The sequence below is a fragment of the Castor canadensis genome, chromosome 8, assembly GCF_047511655.1.
Source record: "Castor canadensis chromosome 8, mCasCan1.hap1v2, whole genome shotgun sequence".
Lineage (NCBI taxonomy): Eukaryota > Metazoa > Chordata > Mammalia > Rodentia > Castoridae > Castor > Castor canadensis.
In genome coordinates, this window is record NC_133393.1 from 47378762 (window position 1) to 47395004 (window position 16243).

The 16243-nt window shown below is 39.1% G+C and overlaps 1 protein-coding gene across 13 annotated transcripts in view; it reads right to left on the reverse strand.

Annotated features, from left to right (window-relative positions):
- Positions 1 to 16243, reverse strand: part of Rreb1 (ras responsive element binding protein 1) — a 185643-nt gene that overhangs the window by 46862 nt on the left and 122538 nt on the right. For 12 of the 13 annotated variants that reach the window (XM_074082946.1, XM_074082949.1, XM_074082947.1 and 9 more), the window contains 2 exons: positions 15142 to 15231; positions 13866 to 14029 (listed from right to left, as the gene is read on the reverse strand). In XM_074082946.1, the coding sequence (XP_073939047.1) occupies positions 13866 to 14029; positions 15142 to 15231 (254 nt within the window). Of the gene's footprint in view, positions 1 to 2187; positions 2313 to 13865; positions 14030 to 15141; positions 15232 to 16243 lie in introns of those variants that run through there. The other variant, XM_074082955.1, reaches the window with a different exon arrangement.

The following is a 16243-nucleotide window of genomic DNA, read 5'->3' on the forward strand; positions in this document are numbered from 1 at the left end:
TTTAGCCCTCTGTACTGCCTGAAGATTGGCTAAATATGACTAGGATGTTGACAGTTTTTATATATATGCAGCAAACCTCTCTTTAAGTCATCTTTCAATATACCAGCAATCTCTATGTAAATTTACCAAGCATAAATCCTAAAAAGAACATTGGGAAATTCAACATTCTTAAATTTCTTTTTTGGAAAAAATACTTTGGGAAACTCTCAACTCTAAATGTGATTCAAACTAAAGATTATACAGTCAAAGTGGCATTCTTTAAGCCTTCCCACACCTAACATATGTTTGAAGGTTAGTTAAGGAGAGACCTAGACATTTCCAGTATTTGCTAACTTTCCAGTCTTAATTTCCTTACAGGTTTATTAATGGAAGAGCTGAATTATTTGACACTCTGAGGAACTGGCGATACAAGGAAGGTCACTCCATCAGGACGTAGGACTCTACATAGAGCACTGGGTATTGCCTGGATGCCAAACTGAAGGCAACTTGTCCAAACAGATTCTACCAGCCTAGTTATAGATACAACCCCATCTGTACCTAGTGCTAGCTTTTCTTGTCCAACAATACCTTGTGATAATCCAAGAGGGAACAAATAAAATTAAGAAGCATCGCAACCCTACAACCTACGTTTTTGGCCAAAGAAAAGGATGTTGTCTGGAAGATTTGTGTTTTTATAACAAATGCATAGGAGAGGGGTTTAGGGTTGAAAGATGTGATACTTATAATGCTTCTGTGCAAGAAAATGGGGAGGGGGGGTGAAGCATGATGACAGAATAGAAGAGAGCTGGGGGAGAGAGACAGCAAGGCATAACTGAGCCCTTTGCAGTATGCCCCACCTGTTGACGCAAAGGCACCTTCTAGTAATTCAGATGTTGTTCTCATTCAGTCATGCTTATCCAGAGGCAGGTCATACCAGCTGTGCCAGGGTGCGGAGGAAGGTTTGAAGATGCGTAAGCAGCTGTTCTGAATCAACAGCCAGCACTCAGAAAAGTCTAGAAGTCAGCCAGGCATGAGGCACAAACCTGCTTTCTGCAGGCTCACTGTGGGAATGCCTTGGCTGGACTGCTCCCTGGTCTCTTAGGCTGATTGGATTAAATGTACCCACCCCACCACTGGCCAGTTAGAGTCTGTGTCCTCTCACACATGATGTGGCCAAGTGGAGGCTAAGGCAAAGTGAAGTTTTGCACTTTAGTCCTGATACTGAAGGTTAGTTTTATTGCTTCTGTTCAGGGAGGCATCTGTACAGACTACATCCATCACTACACAGAATTCCTCCATGCAACCCACTCTGCCCACAATACTCAGGAAACATGTCCCAAGAGTGGAGGATTTCTCCGCCCTGATGACTGGCACTCTCGTGGTTCCAGTGTAAGAACAAAGATCAATTTTATTTAAGTTAGGGAATCTTAATTCAAAGTAGGTATGTACTAGGGGTTCATTATTCACATTCCTCATTAATGAACACTTCTGGGCACTCTTCATCACCACTGTCTATCAGCCCCAGGCTTCTCCTCTCTAACCCCAGATTTGCCGGGAAGGCAGTTCCTTTTCTGTCTTGGTCCTGGGTAAGACCTCACTGGATTCTTGATAATGAACACTTCTTCACTGTTGGACTGAGCTAAAATTCCAATGTCTAAAGAATACTTCTCTTCAATGTCCTAGCCATTTTTAGGGGAAGCAGATGGGCACCTTCAGCTCCTACATTCCTCTCCATTCCTTCCTTCCCCTGGCTTAGAACAGGGCAGACTAACAGCATCCTCTAGCTTTTCTTAGAAGATGCCCCCACAGCTCTCTCCTTTTCCTGACTTTCACATCCAGCAGGAGGGAGCCTGTCAACTTTTAAATAATCTTCACTCTGGATGCTCTTCTTGCCAGATCTTTGGATCAGTATATCCTGTACCCTCTTGTGCTTCTCCCTCTCGTTGCTTGCACTTAAAATTCATTTTTCAGTTTTTCCATTCTGCATACATTATTTACATCCCCCCAGCACCTGTTTATAAAATCAGCCAGACACAGTAGCATGCCTGTCATTCTAGTTACTAGAAAGGCTCAGGCAGGAGGATAGCTTAAGCCCAGGAGTTCAAGCAAAAAATAAAAAATAAACAATTAAACAGAACAATAAAATAACAGATTCTTGAAAAACAAATCAAAGACCTCAGAGGTTGGTTGAGCTAACCTCTCTCTCACCCAAGTATTTGTAGAGGAGGAAGAGATGACCATCTTCATAGTAAGGCAATGCTAAGCCACTGTTAGCCAGAAGAGGAACGAGAGACACTTAGGTTGGGCTCTTTGAGATGGCCACTTCATGCCCTATAGAAAAGTAGAGTGCACAGCTGTGGGTACAGGGAAGGAGTCTGATGATAAAGAACAGCCACCTCCACTAGGGAACACCTTGTTATATTATTTAAGGACCAGTAAGAAACAACGGTGTAGGAAAGGAGAATCTAGATCAGAGTGAGAATGACCACAAATGAACGAACGAACGAACGCACGCACGCGCGCACACACGCACACACGCGCGCACACACACACACACACACACACACACACACACACACACACACACCCCCCCCCAAAGGAGAGATGGGGATCCCAGGTCATAAACACACAACTAGTTTTTGTGCTTCTTGTTCACTTATTAGAAGGGATGGTGGGGTTGGAAGGTAGATGTTGCTGCTAATCACCCTCCTTAACAAATCAGAAAAACGTTGATGAGTGGGCATGGTTTCAGTGTTTGCTAGCACTGGCTTGCTCAGCTCAAAACAGGTTGGACAGGTTGGATATTTAAACAATGGTGAAAAAATGCAAGGCACAAAGCCCAAGAAGTGCTGCCCTAGAGATGCAGCCAGCACCCTGCAGGTCTCTGTTTGTGTTCTAATGCTGGAAATCAGGCTCTTCCTCCTCCTTCTTCTTGACTTTGCTAGCTTCATGTCATAAAACTAAACTGGATACACATCCAGGACCTATTCAAAATTCTCAAGTAGTCAGGCCTGGGGGCATGGTGAGAGAAGAGTCTGGGTGTGTTGTAAGCTTTCCACTGCTCTTTCTGCCCCTAGCAAACCCATCCCTTGCCTGCTGTGACCTAATTTCCAGGTCTCATAACTGCCTGGCTGTTCAAGTGTGGGCAGGCACAATACTCTAGATTTTTACCTGGTAAGACTGAGCTTTTGAAATATTTCAACAAATATGTCAAAAACACCACACTGCCTGCATTCAAGAGAAAATTTCTTTTGCATTCACTTCATCTTCAAAAAGAAAAGATAAACACTTCCTCTGCCAGAACAGAAGAAAGCCTAAGTTACAAACATTAGCATCCAGTCAGTCAAATGACAAAAGACTAATCATGAACCAGATCATAAATTTGAAAAGCAGTGATAGGACAAAAAAGACCTGACTGCTGTTTAACACATCCCTGTGCATGAACAGTTTTATGAACAAACTCTCTTTGGCACAACTGAGCTCCAATTGGTCTTTCAGAGAAAAAGAAAAAATAAGCACTAGACATAAGTACATTTTTCAACTATTTTCTCAAAAACAACAACAAAAAAACAAGCTGTGGTGATTCTTTAAGGGGTATTAGAGAAGGAAAAAACCAAACAAAGCAAAAGAAAAAAATGTTTTGAAAAATGTCAAGTCTAGCAAACCTAAAACAGGCTACTCAATAGACTGTCAACTAAGATTGGTCAACTTTCAGCTTTGATGTTTTCTTACGCTTTTTATCTTCTTTGAATAATAAATTTATGTGACAACTCACTCTCACTACTCTTTTTCTCAGAGAGTAAGGGCAGCTTAGCACTATTTGCAGATTTCTCAAATGCAAAGTAAAGATTCTGAAAAGGACCACAGAATGCCATTTAGTAGTATAAATGCAAATTCATGTGAAAAAAATATAAATTGCAGAACAAATGATCAAAAAAGGGGCCAGTATTCATATAATAACGAGGATCTGACCAGTTCAGGATTTCCACAACTGGAGTGGAAATTTAGGCATATGGCACACAGCTACTTTACAAAGCACTGTTATTAGACTCAAGTTCTTAGAATGCAGTCTTTGTTACCCCCATTGTTAAAAAGCGCAGAGTCTGTGTTCTTACTTTTGTAAATCTGCATGCTGAGCTGGCATGTAGAAGGGACAGCCAGGTTAAATATCTTAAGGGAGAAGAAAAGGGAACAACAATTTGTTAAGCACCTAACGTGAGCCTCAGCTTAGCATTTACTCCTAACAGACTCTGTGAGTAAAGCATCATTCCCGTGAAAAATAAAGAAATGGAGACTCCTGACCATTCCTTACAGTGTCCTTTATGAGCTATGGCCAGAAAAGAGGAGCAATGACAGGCCCTCAGAAACATCACAGAAAGTATCTCCTTTATTTAATCCACTACTGAAGTCTCAAATCTGGCCAATGAGATGCCACGAAAGGCTAAAAATGTTTAAACATAATCAAATAATAATCTTACTTGATGAAAGTTTAATAACACTATTAAGGGGGAACTAGTAACTTAAACATTTTACTTTGACAAACAGATTTATAAATGTTCATTTTTACAGGAAAAATTTATGGGCCACTTAATGATGTGAACTCTCAAGAAACTGAAAAGTACAATAAGTGAAAAGATCAAGAATATTGTACTTAAATGACTTTTTTCCTGGTTAAAAAAAGTTTCAACCCTTGTTAAAGAAAAGCCTTCTAAACTGTATCAGAAGTATGTCTATTTTAATATATAAAGTACTAGATATGTTGAAAATTGCTTTGCTACTCAAGTACTACCATTATGAAACCACCATCCACTGAATACCCAACATACATGATATACATATATGATGTATTTTTGTGTACATAAATACATCTAGCACTATTCACATTATGCTGTGTATATTCTACTGAAATCTCATTTACACAGCCCTTCAGAAATCTCAGTAGAAAGCTGCATGAGAAGTCACAGAACATTTGTGATCTTCTAAAGCAGAATTACATGTCTTAAGATCTTTAAGTGTTCCTGAAAGATACTTTGGTCTTTTCCCCACAAAACAAGATACTTTCATTGTAGCTAACTGAAAACATTCCTCCCCTCCCCCTTTCCAGAACTGTTTTAAGAGTCAGGTGTAGTGGAGTGAGCCTGTAGTCCCAGCTACTTGGAAGGCTGAGATAATAGCATTGCTTGAGCCCAGGAGCTAAGGGCAAGCCAGGGCAACATAGTAAGACCTTTCTCGAAAAAAAAAAAAAAGAAAACAAAACAATAACAAAAACACAACGAGAGAGAATGAGAATGAGAGAAAGCATTTAAAGTAAAACAAGATATTCACAGTCCTTTTTGGTAAGGTAACCCACAGACTTTTATCATACAAATAAACTGGTCTGATACCTTCCATCCCTCAGAGGAGTATGGCAGCAGGTTAACAGGCACCAGGTGATTAAGAGATGCATTTTGAGATGGGACTGACTGAATCGTGGAGTGGCACTTCACTTCACTTGAGAGGCAACAAGGGCCAGAACTAGTTACAAGGTATCCTCAGAAACTGGTATGACCATAAGAAGTTCACAGGGCCCTTTCTCTTGCTAGGCACTGAGGGTAAGTGACTGCCCCCTACTCTTGCAGGCACTGTCCCACCTCTGCTCCTTCTCTTGTTTAATAATGGACACCTGTTCCAGATACCCAAATTCAGTCGTGCATGCCAAGGGCTGGCTCAGCCGAAGTATCTGAGTAGCATGCTAAATTCAGAACCTCTGTGGTCTCGTTTGTCATGGAGTAGGTCACATTTCTGTGCAGCTAAGATCTTCTTCAGGCATAGTAGGAACACATAAGCCTCTGTTCCTGAAGACTGTCTGTTATCCAGTGGCACCCTTAGGACCGCCATCTCCTATACTTAGCAACAGTAAAAAATCATGACCACTGCATCAGGAAACAAAGCCTGTGACAAAGCAACTAGATGTTGTTTCAGGATTTCCCTTCCACATCTTCACCCTTCTAATGATGCTGAAATGAGAATGCATCCTCACTCTTCACAGAATAAATGGTCAAGGTAGTTATGAGAGCTTGCTCTTGCCAGGATCTTTAGCATATCCTTAGGCCTAACACACACCCACAACTCTTTCTATAGCTTAACGGTTGATAGTCTGTAAAATAAGGAGCAAAGTGGAATTAATTTCCTGTCTTCCCAAAGTACTTAAGGCCTGCAAAAAAAAAAAAATTTTTTTTAAATAGCCATTTTAGAGACAAGATTTATTCCAAATATGGCCCACTTTCATTCTCTCTTTCAGGTATCACTTCTGTAGAGCTGTGCAACCCAGCAATCTCTGGAACAAGTTTTGAAAACTGCAAAGCTCAGTGCCCTTTTTCCTATACTGTTGCCCTGTAGGGTGTGCTCTGGATCAGTTTCCCAAGTTTGTTTTGGAAGACAAGCACCACTCAACCCAAAGCTTCAACGTGGGAGCAGCTGATAAAGAGTTCTGGGAAGTTAGAAACTGGAGCCACAGTGATGTTTCCATGAAACATGTTTTGTACTTGATGGCAACAGATTATTCTGCTCAGGAACTGAGCTGTGGTTAAAAGGTTTGGGATAAAGAATATTTAAACCTCAAAAACACGAGAATCCACAGACAGGGAAGTGGCAACTTGAAAAACTATCAGATAGGGTAAGACATTAAAAAAGGTCTCTTGCCCAGTCTTTCTCAGTATGAGTTGGAATTAGCATCCCTCTCATCTCCTTATTTCCCAAAGTACGGTTAGTTTTAAAACAGCAAATGGGTGCAGTGGCATGTGCCTTGTAGTCCTAGCACTTGGGAGACTGAGCCAGGAGGATCACATGAGTACAGGAGTGCTGGGCAGCATAGCAAGATCCTACTTCAGAAAAATAAATAAAATACCAGGTACATTTACTTAACAGAATTAAAGTATAAGAAATGATGGGCTTTATTAGTGCTGCAAAGCAACTGTCAATATCACTACTCATAACATAATACAATATGCTTCCTTATTTTGTGATGTTTATTTTACTAAAAAAAAAAATCCTAGAGAGGATTCTTTTATAAAGTTAAGATAAAGGAAGCTGGGAGTGGTGGTACACACTTATAATTCCAATGTTTGGGAGGCTGAGGTAGGAGGATTCCAAGTTCTAGGTCAACCTGGGCTACATAATGAATTATTTTTAATTTCTGCACACACATCGGAGGGCAGTTTTGGCTCCTGATTAATGTAACACAGGTACGAGGTTGGGATAGATCATAGTTTACTATGGGAGTCTCAGATTCTGGAATGGATCCACTGGGGAAAATAAATCTAACTGCACTTCTTGGCACTTCTGTAAGTGTTTTCACATTTTTATGATTTTTTTTTCCAAAAGTACATCTTTGCCAACAAATGAGGTTGGTAATGACATTACTGTGACTGATTAACAAAAAATCAAGTGCTCTTTTAACCCATTATTTGCAATTTTCTGCAGAAGAAAACAAAGTAAACTTAGTGTAATAACCTCAAATAGTTCAAAATTTAGTACAGCAAGAAGCAAACACAAATCTTTAAAAAGAGCTCTCAATTTATTTTCTGGCATTATATGAATGTTCACTCAAAAATAATATATACTACATATAACATACTTATATCCTAAGCATTATTCTAAGCACTCTGCATGCTTTAATTCATTAATTATCACAACACTTCCACAAGGTATGTACAGATAATTCTACATTTCACAGATGGCATAACTGACAATGCTAACAATAACAGATTAGCAATAGTACACTCTCTTACAGATGGCAGTGGCAGTAGAGGTGGCTCAAGCAGTAGAGCACCTTCCTAGCAAGCATGAGGCATTGAGGTCAAATCCCAGAACCGCCAAAAACCTCACAAAATATTAACACACTATAACACTAAAATTGTCACTATGGTGGCTGTGAGCTCTAAGAGACTCAGGAAAACCTTCTACTCAGAACATGTCCATCTTATACTTTAAATCTTCAGACCCCTTTCACAAACATTTTTCCACTTGAGCCCAAGTTCTCAATGATATGTAATTAAACCATTTTGTTAAAGTGTTGAAAACTAAAAGATTTCCACAAAATTCTACAGAATTAGAACTAAGACTCAGCCTCCAACATTTAGTCCTTTCTTCCCAATCAAGATGCCTTGCAATAAATACAACTAGTACAAAACAAAAAATTATTAAACATCCTTAAGATCTACTTTAAAAATATTTATAAACAACTCCAATACACATTGCTCATACCAAGGGCTATTCTACAAAAAGACTCAAGATAATTTTAAGTCTACTCAGGCGTATTCAACCAATACACAGTAATAAAATTTAGTTAAGATGGTTGCACTCACAGCTATTCTATGCTTACCATATAGCAGTGGATCATGTTGGCATGAAGACAGAAATAGTAGTAACACTGAAAACACAGCATGGAATTGTGTTGAGAATAGGAAAGAGTGAGCATGCTTTTTTCTCATATACAAAGTGACAGGAAGCTCCATCAATTATTTCTCACACACTAGTTAAAAGCATGGCCTCCAAAGCCAGACAGCCTGTATGCATCTTTCAGCACTGCATGTTGCTTTGATCTTTTCCTCATCTGCAAAATGGGATGCTTATATAATCCTTCAAGGTAGAGCACACAAAATAAATGGAGATCAGCAAGGAAATGGAAGACCTGAACAACGCTATAAACCAACATGAGCTAACACAGCACATTTATACATGCCAACCAACAACAGCAGAACACACATGCTTCTCAGGTATATGAGAACATTTCCCAAGATAGACAATATGCTAGGATTGCAATAATGCAAAGTGTTTCCCCACCTACAATGGAATAAAACTAAAAATCAGTAACAGGAATAAATCTTGGAAGTTACAAATTCAACAACGCATTCCTAAATAATCAATAATCAAAGAAGAAATCTCAAGGAAAAACAGAAAGTACACGGAGATGAAAGAAAAGGAAAACAGAGCCAGTGTGGTGGGGCATGCCTGTAATTCCAGAACTCAGAAAGATCAGGGGTTTGAGGTCAGCCTGACTATATAACAAGACCCTGTCTCAAAGAAAAAGAAAAGAAAAACACAATATACAATAACTTGTGGAATGCTTTAATGTTTAAAAGGAAACACATAACTATAAATGCCTATATTACAAAAGAAGTTCTCAAATCAATAATCCAATCTTATATAACACTGGCAAAAAAGAATAAATTAAGCCTAAAGCAAGCAGAAGGTGGAAAAAATAAGGTTTAGGGCAGAAAACTAATGACATATAGAACAGAAAAACAATACAAGAAAATCTCTGAAAGTGAAAGATCAATAAAGTTGACAAATGTTTATTAGGAACGTTGACTAAGAGAAAAAAGGAGAAAGTCAAATTACAAAAATCAGGAATTACCACTGACCTTACAGAATAGAAAGGATTATAGTGGGTCCCTGTGAACACTTGTATGCCAAACAACTGGTCACTTAGATTAAATGGTTAAATTTCCTAGAAAGACACACACTACTGAAACTTACTCAAAAAGGCCCAAAAAATCTGACTAGACCTGTAACAAGTAAAAAGATTAAATTAGCGACCCACAAAGAAAAGCCCAGTCGGCTTCACTGGTGAATTCTATCAAACACTTAAAGAACTAATACAAACTTTTCCAAGAAATAAGAGGGAATGCTTCTCAGCTCATTTTATGAGGCCAGTATGATTCTGATACCAAGATCAGACAAAGACATCACTAGAAAACCCCAAACTGGTATGTGTTAGGAGTACAGTCACAAAACCCTTTGACAAAGTACTAGCAAAGCAAATCCATCAACGTATGAGAAAAATTATTTACTATGACCTGGTGAGACTTATCTAAAATAAGGTTAGTTAGCCTCCAAAATAAAATGGAATAGACCAAAGGACAAGAACAACCCAACTATAGATATGGGAGGAAAAATCATTTAACAAAATTCAACACTCTTTCAGGATAAAAAGAACACTCAACCAACTTCAAATAGAAAGGAACTCATTTAATTGGTAAAGAACATTCATGAAAACCCACGACCAATATCATGTTTAATGGGGAAATACTGAATGCTTTCTTCCTGGAATCAGAAATAAGACAAAAATGCCCAAATCCTTCACGTCTACTTAATATTTGATTTGACCAAATCAAATAGACAAGAAGAAGAAATGGTTTCTACACTGGAAAAGAAGAATAAAAGCAACTATTTGCAAATGCCATAATCTCAGGGATTCACTAAATAACTACAGGAATGAAGAACTGAGGTTAGTAAGGTTGCAGGAAACAAGATCAATATGTATCAACTGTGTATCTATGTTTTAGCAACAAACAACTGGAAAGGATATTCGAAAGTAATTCCACTTACAATATCACCATAAAGAAAAAAAGAATAAACTTAACAAAATAAACACAAAACTTACACTCTAAGAACCATTAAGACATTGATGAAAGAAATTCAGAAGACCTAAGTAAATAGAAAAATAGCCCATGTATCAGATCAAAAGACTGAAGAGGCCAATACCAGAGCTGGGGTGTAGCTTAAGGTACAGAGCTTGCTTAGCATTTAGCAAGGCTCTTAGTTCAATCTCCAGCATCACAAAAAAAAAAAAAAAAAAAAGGCAATACCCGGAAATTGAATGAACACAACCCTTACAGAAATGGAAGCAATTCAGAGTTGCAAAAACAATTCTGAAAAAGATCTAAGTTGAAAGACTCACACTTCCTTATTATAAAAAGCTACAGAACTCTGGCTGGTAAGTGGCTCAAGTGGTAGAGCACCTGCCTACCAAGTGTGAGGCCTTGAGTTCAAACCCAAGTACTGGGGTTTAAAAAAAGAAAAATCCATGGGCCAGGTGCTGGAGGCTCATGCCTATAATCCTAGCTACTTGAGAGGCTGAGATAAAGAGGATCAAGGTTCAAGGCCAGCCTAGGCAAATAGTTCACAAGATCCCATCTCCAAAATAAGCAGTCCAAAATGGACTGGATGCATGGCTCAAGTGGTACAGTACCTATTTTGCAAGTACAAAGCCATGAGTTCAAACTCCAGTTGGAACGAACCACCAAAAAAAAAAAAAGCTACAGAAATCGATGTAGTGTGGTAATGGTTTAGGTACATACATAGACCTATCAATCTATGATCTGATCAGAACAGCAGAACATAAACTCTTACATTTATGGTCAGCTGAATTTTGGCAGGACAATTCAATGTGGAAAAGAAACAATTTTTTCAGCATATAGTGCAAAAGACTGAACTTGGATCCCTTATACTCCAAATATTACTCAAACTGAATCATAAGCTTAAGTGTAAGAACTAAAAGTATGAAACTCCTGAGCTACTGCTTTCACCCAATAGGTAATCGTAACGCAAAAGACAGAGTAACGCATGTTGGCAAGAACATAGACAAACTGGAACCCCCATGTATGCTGCTGGGGAGAATAAAATGGTGTAAACACTTTGGAATACAGTTTGGTACTTCCTCAAAATATTAAGTGTGGAGTTACCACATGGCTCAACAATTCTACTTCTAAATGACCTAGAGAAATAAAAATATATATCCACAACAAGTTGTGTAAGAATGTTAATAGCAGTATTATTCATAATAGCCAAGAGTGGAAACAACCCAAATGTCTATCAACTGATGAAGAGATAAACAAAACATGATATTTATACAACTAGCTAACATCTGTCAATAAAAGAGAAGCAAAACCCCACTGAATTATATCCTTTTAAGTGGGTGATGCTTGGCACCAGTAGCTCACACTTATAATCCTAGCTACTTGGAAGGCTGAGATTGGAGGACTGAGATTCCAGGCCAGCATAGGCAGGGAGTTCAAGAGACCCATCTCAACCAATAGCTTCACAGTGGCATGAGCCTGTCACCCTAAGATCCCAAGCTACACAGGAAGCTGAAAGGATCACAGATCCACACCAGCACAGGCAAAAAACATGAGACACACCCCTACCCCCAAAAGAAAAAAAAAAAGTGGTGTGTGGTGGTATGTGCCTGTCATACCAGTGGTGGCAGGAAGCTAAGATAAGAGAATTATGGTCCAGGCTGGCTTAGGAAGAAAGCGAGACCCTATCTCTGAAACTAACCAGAGGAAAAAAAGTTGGAGGTGTGGGCCAAGCCGTACAGCAGCTGCCTCAAAACACAAACCCTGAGTTCAAACCCCAGTACCACCAAAAGTAAATAAAATGGGGGGCATATATATGATTTATTATGAATTCTATCTCAATAAACATGTAAAAACAGAACTAGAAAGCGTCTTGACAGTCCAGTGCCTGACACACGAGGGATCACAGCCTCACTGCTTTTTTTTTTTTTTTAGGTGTATTTAACAAGTTTATGAACTTAATCACAGATATTATCTCAAAATGGAAATTTTCCAAATCAGGAACATGGTGAACATGGTAGTAAAACAGCATTTAAAAAAGCAGTGACACTATTCACTTTCTTCTTTGCACTCCGCCAACCCCCTCAACCAAAAAAGAAGAGAAATAGAGAATGCTCAGTCAGGATTGAAATTTCTATGAGAAAAAAAAAGTGTAAGATACTTTGTAAAAGTTTTTAAAATATTCAGACTGTGGGACGGGGATGCAGCTCAGCTGGTAGAGTGTGTGCCTGGCAACACGAGACCCTGAATTCAAAACCCAGTACGGCAACAAAAAAAAAAATTCCAGACCTTTCACAAAGTCGTATCATACCTCGCTTCCAGGGATATAGTCCGAGAAGACCACAGGTTTCAGATTACTGTACCATTACTTACTTTGAGATCATATTATAATAATAGGTAATATTTATTGAGTGCCTCCCATGTGCCAGGAATGGTGTCCTAAATTCATTATCTCCTAAATCCTCATTCTAATCCAATGAAGTAGACTGGGTTCAGTGCTGAGCACCACCCCCCACAAGCTAAAATAAAAAAAAAAAAAAAAACTCACCAGGAAACTTCACGTATGTCCTAACTGTGCCATCAGTGGCTCATCAAATGAGTTTAGGTGGAATAAACCAGCTCATCTCATTTCCATATTTATATACAAACAAATATAGCTAGTGCATCAATAATACAAAAGTTACATAAGGTTTTTCTTTTGAGATAAGCATGAAAAAAATGTTACTCAACTTTTTAAAAGACAGATATTGACTAGAAAGAAATATAAAAAAATTTAGTTTGACTTTATGAGAAGGTAAAACTCTGAGTCTCTTTTTTCCCTTTTCCAAGGGTTTCAATGTTCTTAAAATGTTTGTATAAAAAAAAAGCATTTAAAAATTCTTTCTGTTCTAGCTGCTCCAAACATATGCTACCACTCTCTAAAGTACACTTGCATTGCTTCATCCAACAGCTCTTCAATATGCCCACTACTGTGCTCTGTCTCCCGTAAGTGAGCATCTCTCCCTTTTGCGAAGTAATTTCCTGACATTCATTAGATTTTTATTCTGTCTTTTATGAAGCTTCAGGACCAAGTCATTTACTACGGAAAAGGTTCCAGAAATTTTCTGTAAGGAAAAAGTATTTGGAGAATCTGGTAGGCATATGAAACTATTGTTTAAAGGGCAGAGTTACAAGAATGCTTCTCCCAGAGGGTACTTCATATATGATAAACTGCCCATTTCTGACACTCAAACAAAAAAAACTCCAATTGGAATAGGGGGAATGACTCTCTTTGATCCCAAAGAACCCTGAGGGCCACTGACCTAGCCCAAGAACATGTGTTTCCCACAATCAGATGCCCTCCAATCCCTGAGATGGTCTCAACAAGCAAATAAAACCATCTTGGACTTTTTTCTTTGGGGAACAGAATTCTCTGAGCCTTTAGGGAAGCTGTCCAATGACTCACACCTGTCAGCCAGCCACCCAGGCAAAGGGCACCTCACCCACCTGTGCATGTTCCCATTGGTAGTGAAAGACTGGCCACACACAGTACACTTGTAAGGCCTCTCCCCAGAGTGAACCAGCATGTGGCGATCCAGGGAGCTGGCTGAGCTCAGTGACTTTCCACAGATGCTGCACGAGTGGTCAGCTCCTCCAGTGTCGGTGTTGTGCTATAGAAAGCAATCAGTGTAGTGGTCACTTGGAAGGTGGGCAAAAACTCCAATACTAGAGCTTTATAAAAACCAATGATGCTTCTGCCTTTTTTTTTTTTTTTCTGTTTCTTTTTAAGTATTTCCCCAAGGGTCAAAAGATACTAGGAACATAAGTAATTATTGTTTGATGTTCCACTCCTATGTTCCAGTTTTGAAAATCAGTTTTTTTCTTTGAAACACATGTATTAACTCTGATGGGCAGAAGGATCCTCAACTGTACAGCAAATATGTGAAACAGGATTCTCACAATGAAAGTTAACATCCTCTCTTCCAGTTTGATTATTCAGGCCTGCTGTCAGATAAAGAGAACTGAAACCTACATGGGTAGTTTTGGCTTCTGAAATATGCTAAGGGACATTTCTATCCTACCCCAAGTACTCTGGCAACTTGATGCTATTATTCAGCAGCATGTTATGATTTTAACAGGTCATCAATGCTTCCCTGTTCTCTATTCCTCAATAGTCTGTCACGAATCAGCCATGACAGGAAAGGGACAAGGATAAATCTTATAACGAAGGAAAAAAGATTCCAAATTAAAGAAATTTCCAGATGCATTATGTGAATTTGTATTAAAAATAGGGGGGGATGGAACTTAGAGCAACTATTTTTAAACTATTTGGCGGGGGAGGGGGGGCACAAAAGGAGGAAGGAGAAAAATAGGGAAACTTGGTGTGGTGTTACACACCTGTAAACCCAGCATCAGGAAGCTCAGGCAGGCAGATCACAGGTTCAAGGCCACCCTGGGCTATACTGACAGACACTATTTATCTAGATAAATAGATAGATAGATAGATATTGGCAACTATAATCTCATGACATCATAAGGGATTCAGCTCATACTGACAGGTCATATATAAGTGGTCAGTTAACTAGGTGTTTATTAAATTCTGAAAAGGTATTCTGTGTTGATCTGGGCTCTGTCATAGCAACATAAACACACAATTATTTCACATCCCAAGATTATTAAAATACTAAATCTTAAATACAGCTCAGAATTCACCCATTAGAATTAAATCACCTTATCCTCTGTTAATGAATAATTTAGAACAAAAATGCAAAAGCAGCCCAACCTGACGAATGTGCATAGTTAATTGGTGCTGGGTAGTGCAAATCTTTTCACACAGAGGGCAGTTGTAGGAAGACTTCTCTTCTTTCATTTCCTGAAAAGAGATTAAAAAATGGAGGATGAATTTCAAATCATAGTAAACTGGTGTCTTCTATTTTTGTAATAAGTCCCTGTGTCTTAAGAGCTAGCTTTAGCAGCTGAGAACCCTGGAATGGAGCTTGTCCAGGTTATGGGCCTGGGCAGATCACCTCTCTGTCTGCCCTCCATTTCCTCATGAGTAAATGGGAAAAATTATATCAACCCTGTGATGCAGATTATATTAATGAACATGTTTGAAGTACTGAAATAGTGCCTGGTACAGTGTAAGTGCTCAATAATTACTAGCATTCTTAATACACAGACAACCAATTAACATTTAGTTTATGGTCAGTGATGGTGAAAAGCAAGCCTCAAGTCACTCACTGTTCTGCTAGGAAAGGAATTTATTTCTCTCCAAGTCTAACCCAGGCTTCAGGCATTATTTTCTACCAGGTCTCAAGGCCCCCCAGAACACAACGACAGGAGTCCCTAGTGCCCAGCAAATGGTACCCAATGGGCATAACATGACTCCTTTGTCCACTGTTGGCATGTGCTTTAACACTGGTTGGAAATAACAAATGACAAGAATACTGTCTCTGTCAGAACCTTTATAGGAATGACAACCCGAACTGAAGACTTCCATAAAGGGAATTTGGTCATGCAAGGAACACCATCGAATGGGTTTCCAAGATCTCCAGGATCACTTGGAGAGCTCTGTGAAATAGACATTTCTGGACCAGACTCTCAATATGCTAGATTGCAATCATGGGAACCCCAGAAACTGTTTGTCTTATAAACTCCCCGAAAGAAATGACATGTGTTTGGGCTTGGGGACAATAACGTTACTAACTCAGGTGGTCATGAGCATTTCTACTGAGAATTTATGTACAGGAGCTATGAGAAAGAAGTTGGGGGAAGATGTTAGTGTTAACAGGTTTCCCAGGCCAGGTGGCCTCTGAAGTGGGTGTGTGTTTGGAGGGGCGGGGAAGTGTACAAGAAAGCTCTCTAGGGGCTGGATGCCCTAAGTA